Here is a 27434-nt window from a genome sequence, read left to right on the forward strand (position 1 = left end):
GTGGTAAAATAATATATATGGCTGTTGAAGAAAATCTGAGAGTAAAACAAAAGAGCACTAAAGATAAAATGAGAAATCATATTTTAAATTTTATTTCCTAAGAAAATTGTGCTAGCATTTTGGGATAATGTGTCATGACTTCTTATTTATTACTCACCTATCCATGTATTGCATGTTAAACTATCTAAATTTTTTTTTTAATCTTTATTTTTCACTAGTAAAAGTATGTATGTATGCATGCATGATTGATGCATGTGTGTGCATATATGCATACAGATACCACCTCACACTTTTTTTTAACCACCTTCCAATTTTTTTTTTCTTTTTACACATAGTCTCTTACTAAAGCTACTTCCCCCCCACTAGTGTAGAAGTTACGATCATTCACCACAATGCCTTTGTTGTTTTAACTGGGTGCTGGAGATTCAAATTCAGGTACTCATATATGCACATCCAGGACTTTACTCATTGGCCCATATCCCTAGCCCCAATGCTATATTTAATGCATTTTTCTTAGTAGTGTGTCCTAGGAGTCCCTTGGCATCATTGATGCCCATAAAGCATCATTAATAATGACTGTGTAATACTCCATCCAGTGTAATCTGTGCCTCACTTGGTATAATCAGCACCCAGAGTCAGGTATTTAAGTTGTTTCCATCTTTGGGGATTTGTTTGGTTTGAAGCTATCAAACTTACAATTGCAATGAATCCAATTTTAGCCAGAGTTTCTAGAGACAAATGATCATTTCAGGGTCTACAAACATTTATGGGCAATGTAAACTGCTAAAACAACCACATAGTTTATCTAATTAAATTTTTCCTCTACACCTGCTATGATCCATCCCTCAGCTGTCCCCGCCATCACTCATTCTGTTTAATCATGTAATGATGTTGCCTGTCCTAAAGCCCTGCTTAAAAAGCACTGATGATCCTGTGGGTCTTAAAAACCTACTTTTGGTCCTATTTAAAGTCTCATCTTCTCTGCAGGACTTTGAAAGTTTCATTTTGGGGTGTATCCCTCACCCCATCCTCTTCCTCCTGTCTCCTCACACTGGCTTCCTGGCCTACTGATGTCAATCATTGATCCTTAATTCCTGTAAGTCACTTTAAAGTGCCAACAGGATCACTCAGCCAGTAGAGAGCTTGCTTTGAAGGCATAAGGACCTGAGCCTCAGCTTCAGAGCCCACTATTAAAAGGCTGGGCATGGTGGTTCAAGTACAGGCAGGTCTCTTGGGCTCACAGCCAAGTAGCCTAACCAATTAGTTGAATTCTCGGCCATTAAGAAACATATGCTCAAAAAGAGAGATGGAGGAGAAGAAAGAGCAAAAGAAAGAAAGAAAGAAAGGATAGAGGGGGAAGAAGGAAGAGAGAGAAAAGAGAGAGGAGAGAGAAAGACACACACACACACACACACACACACACACAGAGAGAGAGAGAGAGAGAGAGAGAGAGAGAGAGAGAGAGAGAGAGAGAGAGAGAGAGAGAGAGAACTGGACAATGGACCAAGTAAAAGCACTTGCTGTCAAAGCTGATGTCTTGGTAATCCCTGAAACTACTCAGTGGAAGGAGAAAATTAATTCCTACAAGCTGTACCCTGACAAAATACACACACACACACACACACACACACACACACACACACACACACACACACACACAAATAAGTAAAAAAAAAAAACAAATGGAAAAAATATTTAAAGGTGATAGCACCTGAGGGGTTTATTCTCTGGCTTCCACATGCACAAACAAATACCATCACCCCTACACTTTTTTCAAGATCCTGATGTCCCTCACTGTGTATATACCACCATGGCATGAGCACACCAAGGGATATTTCCTGAAACCCAAATCTATCCTTTCTCTTCCTTTTACAGCCACATTATGCTTGGTGCAGGCACGTGTCTAACTATACTCTGCCAACTTCTACAGTAGACTGAAACTCACAGGGTACAGGAATTGTCCTTTTTGGCTTTTGTAAAGCTGACCTCTAACATATACTTGTTATGAAATGTACCTAGCACCAAATTTCAAGAAAAATTACCTTATAAAATAAAATAAAAAAATGAATTGCTTCCTACAAAAACTTAAACCAATAAAAGTAGAAACATATTCAAGCAACTTCTTTGCTTTTATTATTATTTAAAGAACATGTGATAGGTTCTATCAAAATGCATTAAAGATAGAGTAAAAGTCCATCAGAAAAAATAATAAAATGTGCAAGACCATTAGTAAAAATTGTCTCATTTTTACATTACCTGTGATATTTTGTGATGATTTATATAATTATAATAATAAAATATATAATTCCTAATACCCCCAGCATTATTGACTGTGTTATTAAATAACCTTTGGAGCTAGAGAGATGACTCAGCAGTTAAGAGCACTGACTGTTCTTCCAAAGAACCTGAGTTCAGTTCCCATTACCCCCACATTGGCCCACAACCACCTATAACTCCAGTTCTAAAGGATCCAGCACCCTCCTGCCTCCTCTGTGGGCACTGCATAGATATGATGCAAATCATACAGGCAGACAAAGCATCCATATACAAAAAATAAACATTTAAAAATGGTTTTTAAAAGTAACCTTTGTTACTTTTATTAAAGGAGTACACTGACAAATTAAAATTTCTACAGTGTATCATATAGTGTTAGTGGCTACAATAATGCATTTTTCTAATGCTTCCGTGTTAGTAGCATAATTACTAGTAACATAACACATTTCATAACAATTTCCCTAAAATCCCTAGTAAATAGAGGAAATTTTTTTTTTTAGATCATTGGGAATATTCCCTCTAAATAAAATTCGAAAAAATCCTGCAGTGAGAGGTAAATACACTAAATGCAAAATGCAATAAAGTAGATCTAAAATGTGCTGAGGGAAAGTAAGATGATTTATATCCTCACAAATCCTACCCAACCTCAATAACCTAAAAATTCTAGAAGAATCTAATGAGTAGCCAAGATCTCTCAGAGAAATAACTCTGACCTACACTTTGGAAAATGGGATATAGAAAAGCCTGAAGGGAGATACAGAAAGGTATTAGAGGATACACTATCCAAAATGCCTGTAAATTATCATTCAGAAGCAATCCAGCCAAATAAAAAAACAGAGATAACTCAATGAACAGAATCCAGGGAAAGGACTGGTCTTCTCTCCACAAAACTGTAGAGGTTGTTTTTCTGATGATGGACTGCTCAAAGAGAACAAACCAAATAACCAAATCAGAGTTTTCAAGTTTGCCTGTTGCTTTGGCTTTGTGAATGAAGGAAGGTCTAAGGTTCAGAGTCTAAGGTGCTTCATAGAGACAATGAATGTTCCCAATGCCAGGTCACCAAAATAGCTTACAGTTTCTAAGCCAGCCATCTGCTGAGACCACTGAAGTAAACTCTATGCTTAAGGAGTTTAGAAAATGTCCTTTTATTAACAGTTAATTAACAGAAAACTGTGTGCAGTTATGAATTTTCATTTATTCCTTTGAGTATTTATTTTAATTAAAAACAAGGAAACTTAAGAGATCCTAAGAAATTCCTTACCCATTGAATTCGTATTTTCTGTCTTTGCACTGGCATGTTGGTGCCCTGACTACACATAGTTATTTGTTTCATGTTCACACGTTCCTCACAGAAATCCTTTAGAAGAATGTCTGTTGTGGTTGCTATTTCTGTCTGTAACTTATGACCACAATTATAGCATAGAGTATAAGAATCAGGACAGAACTGGTTCAGTCTATAACTAAACTCCTTTATTGCCCTTCTTCAAAGAACCCTAAGGCAAGCTGCACACAGAGCTTTTGTATAAGAGCATTTGCCTAGGACACATAATGCCTTGTATTCCATCCCTAGACTACCATAGAAGCTTATGATCAAATGTTTTTTTGTAACATAAGTGCTTGTTTGTCAGACCTAGACTGCTAAACAATTCATTAGTGAAATTGTCTCTGACTTGGATTTTGGTGAGTTATCTACCAAAGGGATGTCCATAGACTTGGATATAAAAGAATGGAGATTATAGGTTAAAATAAACTTCTATGTAAGTAAGATGAATCTTTGTATTATGAAAGTTAAGAGTAGTACATGTAAGCAAGCTGTGATTAATTTCACTACCAAAATGGAATCACGTGAAGGAGAGTTTAGAAAACTACTCACTAACAACTGCTGTGATTAAGGGCCCTTAGGAAGTCAGAGGCTGCACAGAACATAAAGAAACATAGTTCCTGTTCTATAGATTGTAGTCTAAGGAGGCAGCCATACTGCTGAGATATTAAGATGGTCACTGAAGAAGTATTTTCATCTCGGAGAGTTAAAAGTTTATTAACACTTGTATTGCGGTTTTATTTTCCCTTTTCTTGAATAGAGGGTGGAATGGAAAGCATAAAGTTTGAAGGTGCTCTTGACAGCCATTAAGAGATCACACACACACACAGAGAGAGAGAGAGAGAGAGAGAGAGAGAGAGAGAGAGAGAGAGAGAGAGAGAGAAAGGAGAAGCAATGATCCAACAAATAAAATTTGTGAAAAGATAGTTTTAAAATAACATAGCCACATGCCAAATAGGAGGTGCCATAACTGTAATTAAACCTGTTTCTGTAGTAATATTTGACATGCTTCAGTTGTAACTGGATGAGAATGGACAAGGAGAAGATTATACCACTCACCTTTATGCTATATCATATCACTTGCTTCTATAGACTTTTATTTCTTGTATGATTTGAAACAAAATAATAATTAATGATATATGACAGAGACCTGCCATAGACTTCAGCAAAGCAACTAACTGGAGCTTCAAGTAAGGCATGACAAGCCTGCAATATGCTTGGTGCTGTATTATAATTCTTTATGTGAAGGTCATGCTTTAACAAAAGTACATGGCTGCAGGAATAAATGGTTTAAATAAAAGCATACACAATGGCAGGTGACAAAAAAGCTTGGTAAGTAAACATTTTCTTCTAATAAATATTGGATATGTTAAAATCTAAATGAAATTTTTAGTTTTTGACTCTAAAACTGAAATTTCATAGGGGTATAGAAGGTTAGATGGACTATGATTGACAATTGACTGATAAAAATATAAATAAGATAATAGCTAGGTGGTAGATAGATATGTGATAGATGATAAAAGATATAGAAAAGTAGATCATAATTTGAGTCATTCACAATTTGACTAAAGTTTTGTTTCACCTCATTTCCTTTCATTGATTGGTAGAATTACATGAGGAAAACTACTGTTTTATCTACATTTAATATTATCTAAGATTTACTAAAATGCAAAACTCTATGGGTATAATTATATTTTCTGAAAATAAACCACTTTGACTTAAGAGAAAGAGGAGCCAAAATACGAAATACAGACTGACCAGACATCTTTATTCAGCCTCTATATTGCTATGTCTTTTAAACATTAAAGCATGCTCATTAATCTATTAGGAAGCCTTCCCCAACTTGATTGCTTTCAATTTGTACAGTGTCAAATTCCAGACAAGAAAGGCCCAAGGCTTTACCAGGCTCATTTCCAAAGCTCCACTGGACCCTGGAAGCCTACAGATGGTCTTGCATTCCCGTCTGCCAATAGAATTAATTCTTTTATATTTCTTGGGCAGTGTGTTTGTTTCTCTTCTAAATAAAAGGAGCTGCACATGATGAGAACTTCCATGAATTAACTACAAGGTCTTAATATGGGTTTGAAATGAGAGACACTGTTTTATGAAGAGAAAGGATGTATCACCCTATGTGGTATGATCTTAAGTAAATAGCATGCATTGGACATTTGCAAAATTAAATACTATGTGGACAGCATCACCCCTTTAAGCCCTGGTCATTAACTATGTTATTATCACTTTTATAAAGTGATTTTTTGAGATTATAATACAATTACAAAATTCATTTATCCCTTCTCTTTCCTCCCTCCAAAACCTCCACTGTATCCTGGGACATCTTTAGGACATGGTATGCTCCATAATGGATAAGAATAGGCAGAATCAGTAGAAGATATGTATTAAGAGACTTATAGCAGTGAATCAGCCCACATGAGGGAAGTGGTTACTATGTAGACAATTGTCAGGTTGACATATGGGACACTATAGCAAAGCTGAGCTACTGTCCATTGGTAGAAATGTCTTCACAAGAATATTCAATGCTGCTCTTGGGTTATTTCAGCTCATTTAGCCATGGTCACTTAGTCACACAATCTCCCTCATTATGACTTTCATCAACTATAAAAATATCTTCAGAGTAATGCTCTCATGTTGATGTTTGATTGACAATTGGAACCTATAATTTGTCCTGTTCATATAACAAAGAACCATCCCTACATGTAACATTACATTATGTGGTCAAGGCTACCAGGCAACAAGAGAAGAACTGTGACCATCTTGAAGCTAGCATGTTAAAGGATGCCTGGCTACCAGCCAAGGAATCAACAAAAAGAATGAAAGATAGCCCTGGGCAGTTGGTATAATTCCTCATCATTACATAGGTGTCAGTAGTCACCAGATGAATCTGAGTGACAATTGTCATCTGACTTGTTCTTGTAAAGTTGTCAATAAAATAACAGGAATAAAAATACAATGAGAAACAGACTTTTATATACATATAAGTGAATTTCTACTTTATTATTATCAATTACCAATACAATTATTGTTATTGATAGAAAAGACATTTATTTAAAACAAAATGTGCTTGAGTACTAAGTAGTATAATTTTCCAGAACCATTTTTCATGCTATCATGTGCACTATCAGAGATAACATAGATTTTCAAAAAATAGTCTACTATGTGTATTGGAGAGGATGGCATCTATGTGCTTGAGCAGATTCAGGGCTGTGTGGTGTTTGTGTGCTACAGTATGTGTGTGGAGCTTAGAGAACCACCTTAGGTGCTTCCCTTCTGCATTACTTGAGACTGAGTCTCTTTGTTCATCACAGCATATGCCAGGCCAAACATGGAGCTTCTGAGGATGCACTTAAATGTGTCCTTTATCTTTTCTTATGAGTACTGGAATTACAAATACCTGCCACTATGCCTGGTTTTATATGGGTTCATGGGATTCAAGATTCTCATGGTTGTACAGCAAGGCCTTTATACAGGATGCTACTTCTTTAACCCTTATCTGTCTTTAATTACTGTAGAAACAACACTAATATGATACCCATCTTTCTTCCAAATCTTCCATTTATGCACGAGAATACTATAAAGCATAGGCACAGAGTTCTACACCATAGCTCTAGAACTTACTCCCTTTTCCATAACTGAAATGCCAGAACAGGAGGAACTTTTAGTAGCATTATATACTACAGGTCCATCCCTTCTTTAGCAAATGGCCGCTTCCCTTCTTGCATAAAACAGAATAGTGTTCTACTGCACAAATTCCATTCCATACACACAAACACACACTTTTGTTTTCTCTGTCTATTCATCTGCCAATCAACAATTAGATATTCCTTTATCTTACCAATTGTGGATAACCTTCAGCCCACATCTTAAGAAGCATCTTGTTTTCTATACTAGAATCCACATGAGAGTCCCAGATTGCAGGAACCCAAATGAGCAAAACTCAAGATTTTTCAAGCTTCTGGTACTCAGGTTTGTAAATATACAGATTTCATTTGTGCTACATAGACTTACATATTTATATGAACTTCATGTGAATATTTTTAAAATATTAACTTCTATGGTGAGGAAGAGGCAAAATGCAGTGAACAAAATTATAAGGCATTGATGATTTTTTCCAACAATATTTCAAAAAAAAAATGTCAGGCTACTTCTGTGCACAAGATTGAGTCATGGGGTGAAATGGTCAACACAAAGAATGCAGGGTGGAAAAGGCATCTAGCATTAAGCTTACTACTTTTCATTGAACATCTCATCATTTCAAACAATAAAATTAGATAAGAAGTTTCAGTGTGAACATCATTGAAACCCATTATTATTTAACAAAATAGTGAAATCATTCAAAAGTTTCTAAACATCATAATGACAGAAACATAAGCCACTTAAACACATTACCACTTTTTTGTATAACGAAAACCAAGGTTTTACCATTCTGTAGAAATCACACACAACGGTTAGCAATAGTCTAGAATAGGAAGTAAGGCAGGGAGTGAATTTTACTAAGCAAGTGTGACTCTCCACTTGCTTCTCCAACCCTCTACACCCACTTCCGCAGGTAAGCCACATTTATCTGATTTTCCTTGGTACATCCTAAAACACTGCAGATCCAAAACTCTCAGTGTCTGCCATCATTCAGTCAACTGTCTGTTACAGGGCACAAAAGAAACTCAACAAAAACTCTCTGATAGGACATCTATTCAGCAGTTAGTCATCTTCTGAATGCTAACCATCTGGCTTGTGGGCTATTTACCCTCCAATTACTTTATTTTCTACCTTTCAAAGGGCTCTATTGTCATAGAGCAATAGTATCTTAGAGCAATTGAGAGCAGCAAATCTCTGAGAACAATTTAACATAATTCAGAATGAAAACGTGCTTAGCTCTTTTTAACAATGGATCTAACAGGATAAAAGTTTCATTCTAAAAAACCACAGGAATCATTCATTTTCTCTGCTGTGTTGCTACTAAAATGTTTCTTTCTTCCCTGTGAAAAATCAAATGAGCTCTCAAGATATTTTCCTTGTTTCATCTTTCCGTTGACAGCATGCTATTCTTTAAAACATCATCTAAAGAACAGATAGTTTCTCCAACAAGACAATATGAGCAACAACAACAAAATCTATTTTCTTTATAAAGATAGTTTGAACAACTCTTCCAGGGCACCTGAGCTGTCTGTACTGGAAATTACATGGGATTAATAGTCCATTTCAGTCCTGTAGATTTAAGTGATAAGGATGCAGCTTACCTCATTTTTTGTTCTCTAGGGCAAAAATCATTGCCCATATTCATTCATTGAACCTTGTATGATGTTAGCTATTCACATCTCTGTATGAAACTATACAATAGGTCACTGCTGTGTAAATTACCTAATCATGGTGCTTATTTCAGACCTAGGAAGGAATTCAATGTAACTTAATACGGACTTATTAAATGAGTGAATGTAAAATCCTCCAGAATTTTCAAAATGCTCCCATTAGCATTAGAATCATAAACATCATGGTTAATTATTATTGTCAATGACACCTCTGAAATTATACTCTACTTGTGATGGTGGAAGTTAATTTCCCTTCATTTCATGGCTGCTAGTAGACTCTCTGAAACATGTATGGCAGAGATACCCAACCATTTATTACTCACAGCATTGTTACTAATCACTGCATCAACATCTGTGATGGTGTTCAAAGCTCCATTACCACTGGATGACATGTAGAAGAGCCAGATGGCCCTGTACTGGAAGTAAAATATGTTATAGGTGTGTAACCCAATGTTTGGGACATCTCTAGCACCATGCATGTTCTCAGAACAGACATTACTACATTTCTTATACTATAAGAACAAAATCTAAATCTTTGAGTTCTATAAATACCTTTGAAAAAATGAATTAGGAAGAAAGTCAGTCAGTGCCTTATCTCAGAAAACATGCCAAGGTGCAAAAGACTCACAGAGCTGTCTACCCAGCAAGCTTCAATGGCATAGGTTCTGTTCCCTCATTTTCTCACCAAATGCATTCCAGTCTATGCCCTGGCAGTGCTAGCAGGCTAGGCTCAGCCACCTATCCTCAACAGGCCACTGAAAGATACAGGATTTCTATCACTGTGAAAAGACATTGGCAAATCTTATAACAAAAAAGCATTTAATTGGGTTGGCTCACTTACAGTTCAGAAGTTTAGTCCATTATCATCACGGCAGGAAGCAAGACAGCATATGCAGGTAGACATGGTGCTGGAACTCAGAGTCCTCACATCCTGTTCTAAAGGCAAGAAAAAGTAAACTTAGACACTATGTGGTATCTTGAACATATATGAGACCTAAGTCTTCCTCCACAGTGGCATGCTTCCTTCAACGAGGCCACACCTATTCCAACAGAGCCACAAATCCTTTGGGGGGGGGCATTTTCCTTTCAAACCACCACACAGGTAATGGTGAAAATCAAAGAGGGAAATGTATTCAATTTGACCACATTAGAGAAAGGAGTATCAAAGGAGGTCAAGTGACACACTCTCTGGTTTTTATTTTTTTAATTTATTTATTTTATATAACCAAGTCCATTTAAATGAAAACAAACATTTATAGACAATATTTGGGAATTTGGGCGTCGTTCTTTCCAAACTACTTCCTGCTGGTAAGGGGAGCTGTCATGGGGTATTCGAAGAAGATTCAGAAATCCTGACTGTAGTCTGTAAGGCTTCTTATTCCAGCTGTTTTGAATGTAGGATCAGCTTGTACTCTGTTTCAGGTGGTCTGGCTTGATCAAACCACATTAGTCTGCAAGGAATCCACATCTTTTCATTTTCTATGGAAACAAAAATAGAAATCCTTTCCCCCAGTAACTTGTCCTTGTTTGGGGCTTAAATAAGATTTGGGTTTAAATAGAGGGCAGGAGGTGTACACATTTAACTTTGGTCAAGGTGTGTGTGTGATCTTGTCCATCACTGACCCATCATTATCTAGACTCAGGCTGACCCTGCGGATTGGTCAGACAAGTTGAGTCATTCTTTTCATTGGCACCAGGCTTTAGCCTTTTCCTCGATCCAGAATGAATTTCCTGGGTTTCCTGGTTAGGTTTTGGGTAAACATGATACAAGCTACAGTTATTTGGTAGAAGAAAGGAAACTCAATTGAAAAATGCCTCCATAAGATTAGACTGTGGGCAAGTCTATGATTTTTATCAATCATTTTCTTGATTAATGATGGATATGGGAGGATATGGGGGAGCTCTCAGTATTGCCATTCCTGGGTTCTATAAGAAATTAAGCTGAACACAACATAAGGAGAAAGCTAGTAAGTGGCACTCCTCCGTGGTATTTACATGTTTCTGCTTCTGGTTCCTACCCTGCATTCCCTGTGGAGTATAACCACAAGGTAAAAAAAAAAAAACCCTTTCCTTTCCAAGTTGCCTTTGGTGATGGTGTTTTATAATAGTAATAGAAACACAACAAGAGACTAGAGAATTTCTAACTCTTTGAATACCATTGTTTCCATAGTCTCAAGGGAAGAACACAAGTGTCCCTGTAGAGTATCTTCATTCCTGTTACAACTGTTAAAACATTTATACCTATAATACATATTGGACAATCCCATTTTGTTTTGTTATGGTTTAAATTTTCATTTTAAAAAAGATTGTTATTCCCCCATTAGTCAGGACAGCTCACAACATTTAATTGCTTTGATTCAACATGTAATTTTTTTTTATAATTAAAGGTATGCAAAGAGATGTGAGGCTGCCTCATTCCCTGTATGTTTCATTTTTTTGTGCACACGGGACTGAGCTGTCACATGCATTTTTCATAGTTTCAGTCATTAATATTTATTGAGTACAGTGTGCCTGGCACAAGACTGCAAAAAACACAAAGGTAAATAAGCTTCCTCTTCTCAAGCTTAAAGGAGATGATAGACAAGAGATGAAAGATAAAATGAGGTGTGTGCCAGATGTTAAAAGAACACAGGAGGGTATGGCTCTACACTCAGGCTGGAGAATCAGGCTTCCTAGGTGATTGTTCTAATACTCTATCTTACTCAAATGATGAAGAAACAATCATATATATATATATGTGTGTGTGTGTGTGTGTGTGTGTGTGTGTGTGTGTGTGTGTGTGTATGTATATACATATATATGCATTTATGTGTGTTTGTGTGTGTGTGTGCGTGTGTGTGTGTGTGTGTGTGTACAGAATTCTCATACCAAGGTCAAAAGACAAACTTGGAGTAGGGTGGAGTAGGTTCTCTCTTTGCACTGTTTATGTTCAATGAACCAAATTCACATTATTGAGTGTCTTAGTTATTGCTCTATTATTGTGATGAAACACCACAACCAAAAGCAGCTTGGAAAGAAGAGTATTTTTTGACTTAAGCTTACACAGGAAGTCAGGAAAGAAATTCAAACAAGACAGGTACCTGGGGGCAGGAGATAATAGAGCCATGAAGCAGTGCTGTTTGCTAGCTTGCTCAGCCTGGTTTCTTACAGAATGCAGGACCAACAATCAGGGGTGGCCCCATCTACAATGGGCTGTGCCTTCTCACATCAATCACCAATTAAGAACATACCCTACAAAGTAGCACACAGCCTGATCTTCTGAGGGCATTGTCTCAGTTGAGAGCCCCCCACCCCTGCCTCAGATAACTCTAGTTTATGTCGATTTGACATGAAACTAGCCAGCAAGCACCTCTACCCAGTGGGTGACATTGCAAGTCCTTTAGTTTGTTTTTGAGATTGTGTTTCTCTAAGTAACCATGGCCAGCCTCCACTCCCTTCTTTTAAATTGATTCCTAAGGAAAAGTAGAGATTTTAGCTTGGTGAGAGGTCAAGTTTAGATGAGTAAGAGACAGAAACTAGAAATATACAAGGGTAAAAGAGTAAGCACATTTCAATTTATAAAGAACTTTTAGTTGGCAAGTACACACACACACGCAAACTCACACGTACGCACTCGCACACACACACACATACCACCACACCATACATACACAAACACATACATACATATACCATAAGTAGATGTTTACACAAATACATCACAGAATTGGTTCAAATAACAGTTTACCTAGATAGAAGAGAGCCCTGACAGACTTCACATAAACCACTATTTCCATAGTTAATACAAAATTTTAACATAGATATTGCTGAAGAAGTAGAATTAAATGGCTAAAAAAATACCCCTGAAGTTATTTTTCTAACAATACTAAGAATTCTATTACATTACGAAGTTTTCACTCTCCCTAAAGAGAGAGGTATGGGAGTAGTAGTAACCAGATATGCATAATTACATTGGCAAAGAATACATTAAGTTTAGGTGGTCAGTTTGTAACAAAAACAGTTGGGTATCTTAACTCTTAGCCACAAGCCTAAAGATAAAGTCAAGGTAGAGACAATGTGAAGGAAATGTGTGGATCAGGGAGGTGCCAAGGAGGTAGACACCATAGGAGTCAATGACTGACAACAAGGCAAGACATGATAGCAAGGCTAGGAGACTAGATGTTCCCCAGGCATGAGACAAACTCACAATAGTGAGTATGGAAGAAAGCACACAATAGGGAAGAGTGATGGAGTCATCTGTGACACACATATTCTTGGTAACTGCCAAGTTCTTACTTCCTGTCAAACTAGAGAGACATGATGGCTTCCTTCATTTCAAAAGCCTCTCCTTCACAAATAGGTGATAAAACGATGGTACCATTGTGTAAGTACCATCTGGTACACTTGCCCTGCCCAAGTCCAACAACATCTAGGCATCCATTCTCTTCAGACAAATTTTTTCTTCATAGTAAATCAAAGATCCAGAAAAAAACAAAAATGAAATGTATTTATTAAATATATAAGGCTTTGTTCTATCTGTTGGTTCATTTATATTCTCAATTATCACATGGAGGGATACTCCCTTAACCTAGAGGCAGGAGGTAAGGTCTAGTCCCTACTCCAAATGACTTGAAAGATTTAGATGACCCCTCCAAGAAAGCATCACCCTACATGTGGAGTGGGGGGGGGGGATGGCATGGGAGGGTGGAAGAGAGGGAGGGAAAGAGAGGGAACTATGATTGATATGTAAAATAGGGAAAATAAGTAGTTACCAACCCTTCTCTGCACCTTTAATGCTAAGATATATTTTCAAAATTATATTATTTTTCTTGGTTCTTGCTCTGTATGATAGAACTTTGTGAGACACACACATGTGCACAACACAAACACAAGACTGACAATATATTTTTTAAATGTGTATATTAAAAAAAATGTGTATGCAAAAACTAGTGACCTGAACAAGAGGGAGCTCATGGCCCCCCAGTCTGATAGCTGGGAAACCAGCATAGGACAAACCCAGACCCCCTAAGCATGGATGTTAGAGGACAGGGCAGCCTATGGGGCCTCTAGTAATGGATCAGTATTTATCCCTAGTGTACGAATGGACTTCAGGAGCCCATCCCACATAGGGATACTTTCTCCACCTAGACACATGGGGGAGGGCCTGGGCCCCGCCCCAAATGATATGGCAGACTTTGAAGACTCCCCATGGAAGGCAGCTCCCTGGGGAGCAGAAAGGGAATGGGATGGGGGTTTGTGAGAGGAACAGGAGAGGACAGGAGTGTTCAGGAACTGGGATTGATATGCAAAACAAACTTTTTAAATTAAAAAATTTTAAAAATGTGTATGTTAAACATGTGCAAAGTTAAGAAGGGTTTACTTGTGATTATCACAATGTCTCCTGAATCTTAGAAAATCAGTCTGTAAGTCCTGGCCAAACTCCTACTCTAATAATTGACTGTAATAATTATTTGTCAAACATTTAGAACCAGTGAGATAAACAATCCAGAACCATCCTGTTACACAGATTTGAAGTGGGGCCTGTAAATTGTGTTTAAGTTTTTAGACAAAGTGTGAACTTTGATTTCAATCTGTGGCAGTTTAAAAATATGCTGCATTATTTGAATATCTGAGGGTGGTTTTAAAGAACATCCTGATGTTTCATTTAGACTGACTTTCTGAAAACCTATCCCCGAACAAATTTACTTGACATTTGACAATTCTGTATATATAGCATTATCATCGTAAGTCAAATCCAAGCATATGTTGTGTGAGATGCTTAATTCTCAGGGAAAAAAAAAGATGTTTATTTGCAGCAAACATCATTTTCCAGTTTCTAATTAATTGTAATTTTAAGGATCATTAGCTGATATGAATTCTCTTGTCCTTAATTTTATGACCTTAATATGGTGTATCAGTAAATGTATTAAAACAGTTGAGAATAGCACTCAGGTCTCTATCTGAAATTTGTATATTTATAATCATACATAATTCCTTGATTGCCAAAACTGCCAACATGCTCACAAAGGAAAGCCAACATACAACAACTTTATTTTTACTGTATTCAAATTTTATAAATAACCCTTTGAAATGATGATAAAATGTACTTTTAAAGCCATTTAAATTCATCACTGTAGGTTGTTTGCCATTCCTTTTGTTCATCAACACTAATGGATTTTCATTTCATGCATTCTATACTCATGTTGTTCAACTTAAAATATTCCTTTTTTAACATTTGCTCTTTTATTGGCTGCCATAGACTGTTTGTAAAGCCTATAACTATTAAAATAGATTCTCCATCTGCTAATAGTAAAGAATTAATCTAGCTTCCATAGAGCGATCACAGTTGTAGAATATTAATATACTAGCAGGTAATTATAAGAATTAGAATATAAGACAAATTAAATTCAAGCAACAGGAATAAATGGATGTTACACCAACCAGAAAATTTATAAAACTATTTTGTTATGAAAAATGTATGAAATGGCTATTAAAATGTAATTCTATTTTAATAAATTAAAGTATTTTTAATAGTATTAAAGCTACAGTATATCTGATATTTGTCAGTATCTTAATGTTTTTAAATTGCCAGTCTACTTATGACTGAGTGCTACATAAAACTAAACATTATGCATTTGAATACTTATAAAGTTTTAAGGATATGAGTGAAGAATAGTTATATCCACCTGTAAGACAAGTCCATAACATCAATGATAACAGCAGTATCAATTATAGCAATAAGTATTATATTTATGTTTGTACATTTAAAAAAAGGAGATGAAAGTTATTACAAGTTTAAATTACAGTGGTACAATTTTCCTGTATTTCTGTTAAGTTTGGAAGTAAAGGCTAAACAAATTTAAAACCCACAACAAAATCAGGGAACAAAAAGGAACATGAAACTGTCCTTTAACGTTATAAATACAGTATCCAAACATTTAAACAACAAGGAGTCCAGGAAAAAAGGAGAGTGGTAGAAGACAGAGTAATTCAGAAATATTTAAAGCACTATGAGCTGTATCCGTCACCAGCCTGGTAAAACACACTCACTGGTTCCATTGTTCCATTAATTATAATGGAAGTAACCATGGTGCACTTCACAAAGTGTAACCTATATCTGGCCCATTACTAGGGCCAAAATCCTGTAACCAGAGAGGTTATATAGGCCCTGCTGAAGAACCTATTACTACTACTCTCCTAAATGGGCATAGATTTTAACCAACTCCTAATGACTTATTAGTTCATCCCTTATCAGAGAAGCTTCCTTTCACATTAGATGGTAATTAACAGAGAGGCCCACAACTGGTTAGCATATGGAGAATAAGAGAATGGAAAATGCTCATCCCTAAATGGAATATCAATAACATACTCTCTTCTCCCAGTGTTCAGGAATCATTGTGGAAGACAAAGTAGAAAGATTGTAAGAGCCATATAGGGAGTGGAAAGTAACCACTGTTTTCTGGACACAGCAGGGTATTTGCATACATGAACTCACAGTAGTTACATGAGTGTGGACACCAGTGCAGGCTCAGACCAAAGTCCAACATGAGGAAGGAAAGTGGGCACAAATCCCTTCTCAAATCTAATTAGGTATTGGCAATTAATAGCTACTTCTGAGAGAGAGAATAATTTTTAGAGTGAGACTGACCATCTTCAAGTAAAGATCACATGTCAAGCCCATGCAGCACAAACTATATTTTACAAGTTAAAAAACAAAAAAAACGAAACGGTGTACTTATTGTCTCTGCTCTTTGTGTATTAGCATATGGTAATTAGCTATTAGCCTGCACAGCGTGTTAGCTCAGTACATATTCTATTAGTAGGAACTAATATAAACACTATCCCAATGCTGAGAAATTTGAGGGACTGGGTAGTTAGGGAACATCAGGCACACCGAGGGAGTAAGTGGTAAAGCTAGATCTCAAACCAAGTAATCTACTAGCCACTATGCAATAAGAGACACTTAATGTAGAACATTAACCAAAATAAATTTCCCATCAGTTCAAGAGCAAAGGAGAGAAAAGTAATTAATACAAATATTGGAAAAATGCAAAGGATATCATTTAATATTCTTTAATATTTAATATATCTCACTATGGTTGGTTTAATAAAGAGCTGAATGGCCAGTGGCTAGGCAGGGGGGGATATTCAGGACTTAAGGGAGAGAGAGAATGCAGGGAAGAAGAGAGACAGAAGACAAAGTCCAAGACAGACGTATGGTACAGAGGAGAGGTAGCTGAGCCATGTGGCAGAATGTAAATTTAAAAACTTGGGTTAATTAAATTGTAAGGGCTAGTTGGGGACAAAACTAAGATAAAAGCCAAGGTTTCATAACAAGTCTCTGTGCCATTATTTGTGAAGTCTAATGAGAAAGCTTACTACATTGTATGTAGTCTTAAGCTACATTGTATTGCTCACAACAAGTACAAATAACCCAAAGAGAAAGGCCAGGAAAATCATTTAAAAAATAGGGAGAGTCTCTCTGAAAAACAAAAATACCATCTATTGGCTCTATGGCCTGGATGTGGTTTGAGCATGTCCCTCAATGTCCAAATGGTGGACATTTGGTTCAAGACGTGATGGTGCTAAGAAACAGTGGAACCTTTAGCAGGCAGAGGCTAATATGAGGTCATTAGTTCACTGAGGACATTCCCCTGGAAAGAATTAACATAATGCTTGTTGGGCTCCAGTGTGTTTCTGCCTTCCCATGTGCATGCAGTTCTGTCCTGAACACTGTCACATTACAGCCTCTGGATCAGTGAGTTCAATCTCTTCTCTAATAAAGCATAAGTACTTTGTATACTCACAGAAAATAAGATAATATACTTTGCTATCATGTTTCTCTCTCTTGATACATTGTACTGTATAGATTATGTGTGGTGAAGTATATCTTTTGAAAATATATAGGTTAAGTCCCCATGAGAATGCCATTTGTGCAAGGACCTTTAAAGAGCCAATTGAGATAAAATGAGGTAATATTGGTAGGATTTGTCAAGTACAATAGATCTCTTTTAAAAAAAAGTGATGAATATAATATATAGACATGTACACACAGAAGAAAGATCTCATGAGAACACAGCAAGAATATGGCCAGCTGTGATTCCAGGAAAGAAGCCCACTTCTCAAGGAGAGTGACATCAGAAGACACTAACCCTCCCTCACCTTGGTCAGGCTGCAGCACCAAAAACCAAGACTATGCACTACTGTGGCTTGAGTCACACATGCTTAATTATTTTTAGGGAAGCCTTAGCAAACTAGAACATAGCTTCATTCTTTGAATTGATTTTGTTCTTTCATGGTTACTTCATTATTTTACAGACACTTAGGTGAAGTGTTTAGGGGCTAAATTGGAAAAGTTGGTTGTCTTCTGATAACATGAGATATGTTTCTAAAGAGCCCTTCTGAGGAAGTGGAACAAAATATTAGAGGCAAGACCTCTGCTTCTGTTTGTCAGGAAAATTAGTTACAATACATGCTCTATCAAATGTTTAAGGAGTTTTTAAAACATCTGTAGGCCTTATTTAGTTTATCTATATGGAAAATGAAAATATATATCATTGCATAAATCAGTCCTTCATTGCTGTGATGCAATACCTGGCAAAGGAATTAACGGGAAGAGGGTTTATTTGGTATATGGTTTCAAAGGTTTCAGCTTGTCTCCATTGTTTTTACACATAATTTAAGGCAGAAATATCACATCAGAAAGTCATAATGAGGGAAAGGGGCTCACTTTTCAGCAGCCTAAAAGCAGAGAATAGTGACCAGGGGCAAGGTATATTCTTCAAATGCATAGCCCAGTGACCTACTTCCTTTTCTTGGGATCATTTCCCAAGAGCCCATTAAGCTATTAAAACAATCAGTTCATCCATTCATGAAATTAGCAACCTTAATTTTAGAATGTTAATTTCATCAATGGCTGAATCACTCCTCAGAAGTACCCACAGCTAGGGACTGAGCCTTCTGGGGGACACTTGATATCTTTATCACCATATAGTTACCCAAAGAAACAGAACCAATGGGACATGGATAGATACATGAGGAGTTTCATTAAGAATCGGGGGTTGTTAGGCTATTAAAGAGAAAAATCCCTTAATATGGTATCAGCAAGCTGAAAACTCAGGGAAACCAGTAACATAATTCACTGGAATTCGGAAAGCTTGAGAACCAAGACTTCTATGTCCAAAACACAGGAAAGATGGGCAACTCAGCTTAAGAGAGACTTTACCTTCATTCCCCCTTTTGCTTTATGCAGATGAACTGTATGGTGTCTGTCTCCACTGAGGGAAGATCCTATTGTAAAACCTACTGAGTATCTTACAGAGCACCTCCACAGCTATATTGGAAAATAGTTATTTTACTCCCAATCTGAGTGTTCCTCAGTCCTGTAAGGATGACAGATGATACACAATCTCTCCTTCTTTGATTGATAAAATTTTTAAGCACAGCATTTCTGTGATACTTAGCACACATCTCCATGAAATTTGTACACAGTGAGCAGCAGTTTTTATAATTTTCTTCTAAATCATTCTTCTTATAGATTAAACCAAATATCATTTTCCCCATTGGGTCAAATATGCTGAACTTGAGCCTTCATGTATCCCAAGTTTATTCAAGGTCATAAATCTACATCTTCAAAATCTCCATAGGCCATAGTAGTTTCAGGAGCACTCTAAGAGACCACAAAGATCAAGCCCATATACACACCGGCTTCCATTTCAACTGAGGAAAATTCAAAAGCAGTTTGTAGAAAAAATGTTGGTTATGAGTTCCAGCATATCTAGGCATAATTAATTCCTGGTGGTTAATTATTGAGATATGGTGGAGTTGTGGGTTGTATCTAACTCTAGTGTGGTTTTAACTTTAACCTGCTTTTAAGATTAACAGTCAGGTATTAAACACAGCATAAAACCCATGTCTGTTCACAAGACACTGTGTTAAGTCCACTCAGACAACCTTGCTCTGAATCACCCTTTTCTTCTTCTACCATCTCCTTCCCATGCAAGGGCATGGGTGCAGTCTGCCCATTCTTCATTCTTCTTGCTGCTAGAGGCTAGAAGGTACTTGTTAAAGACAGTGCCTCTCCTGACCATCCACCCTAGACTTTTATGAATGGTTTTGCTCAATGTGGTACCTTCCTCACCAGAGAACTTTCCTGATCCATACGCTGTAATACTAACTTTTATGTTGTTTTATTATTTAAAGGAACAACACCCTGGTGCACGAAAGGATTTTGGGAGAACATTCCCCATGCAGGGATATTCCCTTAGCCTAGAGGCATGAGGGAGGGCCTAGACCCTACTCCAAATGAATTGACAGATTTTGATGGTGGGGGGGGCAGTTGGGATGGGAGGGAGGGAACTGGGATCAATATGTAAAATAAGAAAAATTATATACCCTTTCAACTTCTCCAGATTCTAACATATCTTTTAAGCACATACCTATTAAGTGTTTTTTATCACAGTTACTTCCTTTCACCAACTAGTGTCCAAGTTTTATGTTTTGGGAATCCATCTGGCTTGCATGAAAACAATTTCCTTTAGAATGTACATCAAAAAAATAAAGTTAGTCAATAAAAGTAGGAAACCAAATGTCAGTCAAGGTGGGGGAGAGTTCAGCAAAAACTGCTGGTAACATATTTCTTAATTACTGGGAGAAGAGGGATTGTAGTCTGCCTTCTTCCTTCCCTCTCCTTGCCTTCTTTTTCTCTATGTAAGAATTCTGGCTCTAACACTCCAGCTTGGCTGCCATTTTCTACTACATCTGCACTCTTTCCAGTTCACTGCTAGTTTGTGCATTAGGGGATCCAGCAGGGAAATTTCCTTTTAAAGCAGGCATTCATTGTGTCTTTATTGTTATGTGATGTTCTTCAGTTCCTAGAATAATTTTGTTAGAATAAAGCAAATTCACTAAATGACTCTACACTCAACTTATTATCTTCCTCCTAGATTAAAACTATACAGATTAGGTTTGGTAGGTGCACATACAATTACCATGTCAGAGTGTACTTGAACCTATTGGGTAAATATAGTCATCAACACTGTAGAAACATGCAACGTTAAAACAAAATATCATTTTCTACTAAAGCAGATGTGACTACAGCTAGAGGGAAAATAAAATTTCAAGAGGATTTTTAAATAGACTTATCACTGTTAGCAGATCTGTTGCTTTTCATTTGTAGCCCTGTACAGATGCTCTGAGTGTGTATTCACCTTATTATGGCCAACTGTGGGAAAGTGATATAGCATTTCACTAGACCCCCATAAATAGGATGAAAACAGGATGAACAGGTCTATTCCACTGATTTTTTAATTTAAGCCTCTAAGCCTCCCAGTTTATTTTTGTTCCTTTGGTTTTGTTTTGTTTTGTTTTGTTTTTGCTTTCATCAACGCTGCCTAAGGGCATGATTCCAATGAATGCTGAAAAGGGGATTAATTATTTCTCTCTTTGTTCTCATTTAATGTCTGTCTTTATCAAACAGCCTTCATATGTTCAGTTCTGATTGAGGTATGTTGTTCTGTTGATTAGCAAATAATTTGTGAACTGTCTGAAGTAAAGAAATAGTTGAAGTAAAATAAAGTCATAAATTAATTTCCACGTAAACCAGATTTGATTCACAGAGGAGATGAAAAAAAAATTACTGGTGACCTTGAAAGAGAGTAATATTCAAAACGTGCCATTGTGAGAGGCAGCACACTAAGATGGTAAGGGAATGTGGATTCTGGACAGAGAATGATAAGAGTGTGAGCCCACTCTGTATAGGAAAAGAAAACTAACATTAAGGACATGCCCTCAGGTTCTGCCGGCTTTCAACAATCATATGTGTCAATTTGCTTAATTTCCATAATATCTATAGAGAATATGATATCCCCATGTGGGACAATGAGACCACAAAAGTATAGAGAAAAGTTCAATTTATTTCTGATGCCCTTTGTAGTAGTGAGATGCACCCTGTTCATACTGTGAAGGGGAAGCAGTTTGGGGTGCTGCAGTGATATGTAATTTTATCACCCACCTCTTCTCTGGTTCTGCTCAGCATTTTGTAGAGGCCACCATTCACTTGTTATTTGTAGTTTGCTCTCCTTGCCTGACCATCTTTCTCAAGACAACTGATCAGCTCTGTAAAATCAGGGCCCTCCTCTCCAGACATGCTCTTTCCTGGAGACTTTTTAAATAGAACGTTGGTAGGTGTCCATTGTATTATCCACTTTTCATGCTCAATAATATAGAAACTAAAAGGAAAATCCTATGTTCGTAGGAAAAGTATTATCAACTTAAGCCTTCACTTTCAGCTCACTAATAATATGGATTAAAGATATAGTTCAAGTATTTTTAATATCAATTTCATTAGACCAAGGCAAGAGTGTATTCTTTTTAATATCTAATTTAGTTTTAATTGTGTATATATGTGGAGAGGGCAGGCAGATATGTTGTCATGAGTACAGTTGCCAGTGGAAGCCTGAAGAGATCATCAGGTCCTTTGGAACTGAATTCACAAGCAATTTTAAGGTCTCTGGCATGAGTTATGGGAACAGAACTGAAGTCCCCTGGACTCTTAACCACAAAACATCTCTCTATCCCCCAAGAGCATGTTCTTAATAGACTTAATGTTCCTAGTTAAAAGAACTATGAATTCTCATTAGTCAATGATAAAGAAACAAAAATCTAAAAAAAAAAAAAAAAAAAAAAAAAAAAAAACATCAATATCATGGCAAGATGCTACCTCCACCTCCTTATAGGCCTTCACTTACTGCTCTAGTTAACATTTAGGACACACCTACTGTCTCAGATACCTTCCTACATGTTGATTTAGTTAGTACTCATACAACCAATAGAAAAGTCCCCCCCCCCTCCGGATAGTGGGACTCTTGGAGACTACCATGAAATCACATTTATTTACTGGTTGATTGATTTAGATGACAGCATTTGGCACAAGCTAATTCACCGACTAACATTTAAAATCTCAATATATACAAGTTAGTGCCTTTGTTATCATCTGATTTCAGATCCAGTTTCAGATCAAGAAACCAAGAAACCCAGATCAAAGCTATATCCCTTAAAGTTAACTACAAACAAGAAAGTAGCAGAGTCAGCATGCATATCTGGTATTGCCATTCCCGAGATTCCCAACTCTACCCTTTTAACACCCCCTTAACTTCTATCTTCTAACTTCTCTCTACCCCTTTCCACAACCTCTCTAAATCTCCTGAACACAGCCTTCATCTATCTCCTAATCAGCCTCCAACTTTCCCCCTCCCCCCCGCCTTTTATTGTTTTCTCTCCTTCATTTTCATGTTTCCTTTTTATATCAGAGGAGAAAGCAGATGCATGCAGTTGAAATTTTCAGATGATTTTAATGAAGAATCAATGTACAGACCCACATAAAGTAGCTAATGCAAGTGAGGCAGATGCATAAAACCAAGTTCAATGACCTCTCTTCCAAAGCATGAAAACACTAAGGGAAGAAAATAAGAGTAAAGGACTTTGTAACTGTCCACAATTCAACTTCCAGACCATTTTATTATCTATTTATGAATATCAATTTAGTGTATCACGTCATTGCATAGATTCAGTTATAGGGAAGAACTGTAGAAGAAAAAAGTTGAAAAGCTCAAATGTACCTAATAGAAGAGATACTCCAAGAAGGACAGGAGTGGTTCCCCACTCTTCCTCCTCTGAGATACACAAGCAACTAGCCTCTCGTTCTTCCAGTCCCTGATCAGCAAGAGAATCAGACCAGCAAAGTTAAAACAATTTCTTGCTAGAAAGCAAGATTTCTCTTTCACTTTTTTTTTTAAGCAGTTCTACCAGTTTTAATTAGCCTTTAATTACACAATTCCTATGGGGTTTCTCCCTGGATCTCAAGCACTGCAAGGATATTTCTGGAGTCATCAAGCATGTGGCAGTGAAACTGGCTTTGAGCCTATGACATTGCAGAGGACAGGGCAACAGAGAGAATATGACAGTGGATGTCCTATGTTTCTACATTAACAGATAGTGTTCTCTGGATTCTTCTCCCAAGAGACCAGCTAAAACACAAATCAAATTAACTGCATTTCTTCTCTTGAGTACAATATAAACTCTGAAAAGGCAACACATACAGGGTCTATTTTTCTCCTGTCTTGCTAAACCCTTCCTTCCACCAGGTACAAACCACCCTCAACCACAAAAATTACTGGTTATAAAAAGTGAGACAGCTATTGCAAGTGTTTCTAAAATGTGCACACACACACACACACACACACACACACACTGAACATCCTGACCCATTTTAAGCAATCGCTCATGTTTTTCTTTCCATTAGACAATTTTGTATCACATGTTATCAGCTAAACAGCCAAACACATGTGCAGAATTTTCTTGTGCAGAATTTTCTTGGAATATATTTTGTGTAAGAATCAAAGCATATCACCTTGGTGAACCAAGATATTCATCAGTTACATTGTCTCACAAAGTTCCTGGGAGAAACTAGAACCCTCTATAACCTATTATTGTAAAACCTTTCTGGTAATTGTTACCGATGAGGGTAAAAAACTAAATTGTCTGTTCACAGATGGCTTAAATAAAGCATTTCATTAGCTTTTGTTTGCAGAGAGTCTCAGGGAGGAGAAAGTAAAAGGCTTTCTGTCAAAAATATCTTTCAAGAGAAAGGATTTTCTGCTTTTATGTCCAAGGTTGAAGAGGGGAAGGTTGAGAGTCCTAAAAATTAGCCTAGCTCTCTAGACATCCAGAATTCTAAGAAAGATATAGTTGGTTAAAATACTGATGCCTGAAAATGTTTTTAACTCAAAGATCAACAAATAAAGCCTAACATGGTCATACACAGACTGTAATAAAGCTAATTGGGAGAGTGAGGGAAGAGGATCAGAAGTTCAAGATCTGCCTTGGAAACATACTAAGACCCAGTCTCAAAGAGTAAAAAAGAGCTGGGATAGATACCTTGACTAGCATGTGAGAGGCCCTACACTCAATTCCCAGTATTGGGTTAAAGAAAACAATCAAGATATCAAAGCCCAGATTCTTGCCATCTTTGATGTTGTGGGTTTGAAGCCTTTGGTTAGATTTGTTTATTCTGTTTTCTACAGATGCTCTTTGCTTCTTCTGAGGTGTTTCTTACTACAGCTTTCCTTTCCTCTTCTCCAGGGCATGGGTTTGGCTCCTCAAAGATGTCCCGGGCACAGACATTTCCCAGCTATGCTCCAGAACAGAGCGAAGAGGCTCAGCCACCATTGTCACGGTCTAGCAGCTATGGATTCAGCTATAGTTCCAGCCTCATTCAATGACACACAGAGGCCACCACTGACCAGCAAACACAGTCTGCCCTGGACCTGCCATGGGGTCATTTCGCCCTGTGCCTCCTGGAAGACCAATTGCAGTACAAATTAACATTGGCAAGGACTAGTCCCAACTGGAAGGTTAAAAACTGGAGTTCTGTTTCCTTGATTCAGTGGTTAAGTCCTTTATTAATTGAATTTCTATGGGGGAAATCTGTGTTTTACAAAAAAAAAAAAGAATCCAATTATATGAATACTCATTTAAATAAGAAAAATTCTTTGTGTCTGACAATAGCAGAAGCCTTGGCACTGGGAAATTCACTCACTCTAGTTTGTGCCTGAGTCGGGGGGTCACCAACCTTGTCCTTAGGGCTGTGTGCTCCTGTTTGGACACAGGGCCTGTCTTTAAACATAAGGATGACCCACTGTAAGCTCTGTGGCTTTTTCAGTTTTGACAGAAACAGATCAAGTAAGCTCTACATATGGCATCTTAATTCTCTATGTAAAGAAGCCCAGTGACAATTAAGGGGATGTAAAATTAGAATACTTCATTAAGAAGGGCCCTGGAGAGAGAGAGAGAGAGAGAGAGAGAGAGAGAGAGAGAGAGAGAGAGAGAGAGAGAGACTGCTCTGTCTATAGATTAGGATACATCAAATGTATTGAGGGTAACAGGATATGGTCACTTAAATTACTGAAAACTAATTGTTGCATTAAAATTAAAATTATGTTGAATAGCTATTTTTAAAATAGTGCTGTTAGAAAATGAAAGTCTACCCTGTTAGAAAATGAAAAAGGCTCCCTACTAGTAGCAGTATCTCTGTAGCCCACCCTGACCCTATGAGAATTGTGAGCAGAAACACAAGAAGGAAACACAAGAAGGAAGTGTTTTGGAAACAAGATTACCAGCCCAGCTGTCCTGCATGTCCATTATGCTGTCTGTCTGGTTGGCGTTACTTATGCTTCACTATTTCTCTCCTTGGCCATCCATCTGAACTACTTGAGAAATTGGTGTAATCTGCAACTCCAAAAGGAGAGTCCCAAACATTTGAGAAAGACACAAAGCTACCTTTAAAATGAAACTAGCTATCTTGCAGTTATGAGAAGGACAAACGATACAAGAAAGTAAACGTTAATGTTAAATTTCGCAGATGAATTTTTGCAAAGGTCATCAGTGGCTTGGCATTTGGTATGGAATCAGAACTTGCTTGGCTTGAGTTTTTCTTTTACTGAACTTGATTGGTTGAGATGACAGGAGAATGCTTTGCTTGTACATTTTTTCAGCTCTAGAATATGACCAATTTCCAAGTTCAAAGTGAAATGGGAAATTCCACTTGAAGAGAAGTTTGTCTAATTCAGGCACACATAAATAGGTTTGCCCATAATTTAGGGAATGAAAATATAAATTACTCTGCCTGACTCACCTGGTGTCATGTGCCTAAACCAGATATCTGTCAAGAAATAATAGAGGGCCAAGGTCAAGCAAAAGGAAAGCATGACTTTTTCCTTGATAACAAAATGTTCTATTGAGTTAGTCTACTAAAAGGCTACCCGTTAGGATTTCATTCATCCTTATCCATAGCTTTCGAGCAGATTGACTACTCCCTTCCGGAGGAGGAAAACGGTTATGCATTCCTCCTTGATAAATGTGCACTTACTGCAACTACCTATACTCCACAAGTCACTTGGATAGGTATAAAAACCTCATAAAAGGTAATAATCATAAGAGTTAATGTGGCCATGAAAAATAATTAACATAAGCCTTCAGGGGTAAAAAGAAAATTATCCAAACTCTACAATGTTGATTTTGCTGACACAGCAGAAGAGCAAATGCCTGGGTCCTTCTGAGGAGAGAATGCAGCCTTCCTGGGAACCCCACTTTTCAGGATTAATGCCTCTGAATTTCTTTAACACATGGCATCTGCTATAGAAATGCCATTAGTAAATATATCAGAGCAACTCTGAGCTGAGACTGTTCTAGCACAGTTCCTAGTGTGGCCTTTAGGGCATGCCTCTCCCTGGCTCACTGAGTTGAGCTGTTGCTTAGAGACCACGAGTTTCTACAAGGGACTTATGGGGAAAGGCCCTAGGGGTCTTTATTCACATCTCAGCTTTATCAGTGTGCGAGAAGCACAGATAGCAAGTCCAGTTGGATTCTGCTAATTTGAGTCTGCTCTTGTGTCTCTTTGGTGGGAGACAAGTTCCTTCATAAAGTAGCTTCACCATTTGGTTCTGACCATTAACAGTGAGTATTACTAGAAAAAGAACCGA

At 37.3% G+C, this 27434-nt stretch overlaps 1 protein-coding gene across 1 annotated transcript in view; it reads left to right on the top strand.

Moving 5' to 3' along the window:
* The window catches only part of Dok6 (docking protein 6), a 333159-nt gene extending 307753 nt beyond the window's left edge, over positions 1-25406 (top strand). The window contains exon 8 of the mRNA XM_051202095.1: positions 25036-25406. Within this exon, the coding sequence (XP_051058052.1) occupies positions 25036-25175 (140 nt within the window). The 3' untranslated portion in view covers positions 25176-25406. The remainder of the gene's footprint in view (positions 1-25035) is intronic.
* Positions 25407-27434: the final 2028 nt, after the last annotated feature.

This window comes from Phodopus roborovskii, unplaced genomic scaffold, assembly GCF_943737965.1.
Source record: "Phodopus roborovskii unplaced genomic scaffold, PHOROB, whole genome shotgun sequence".
Taxonomy (NCBI): domain Eukaryota; kingdom Metazoa; phylum Chordata; class Mammalia; order Rodentia; family Cricetidae; genus Phodopus; species Phodopus roborovskii.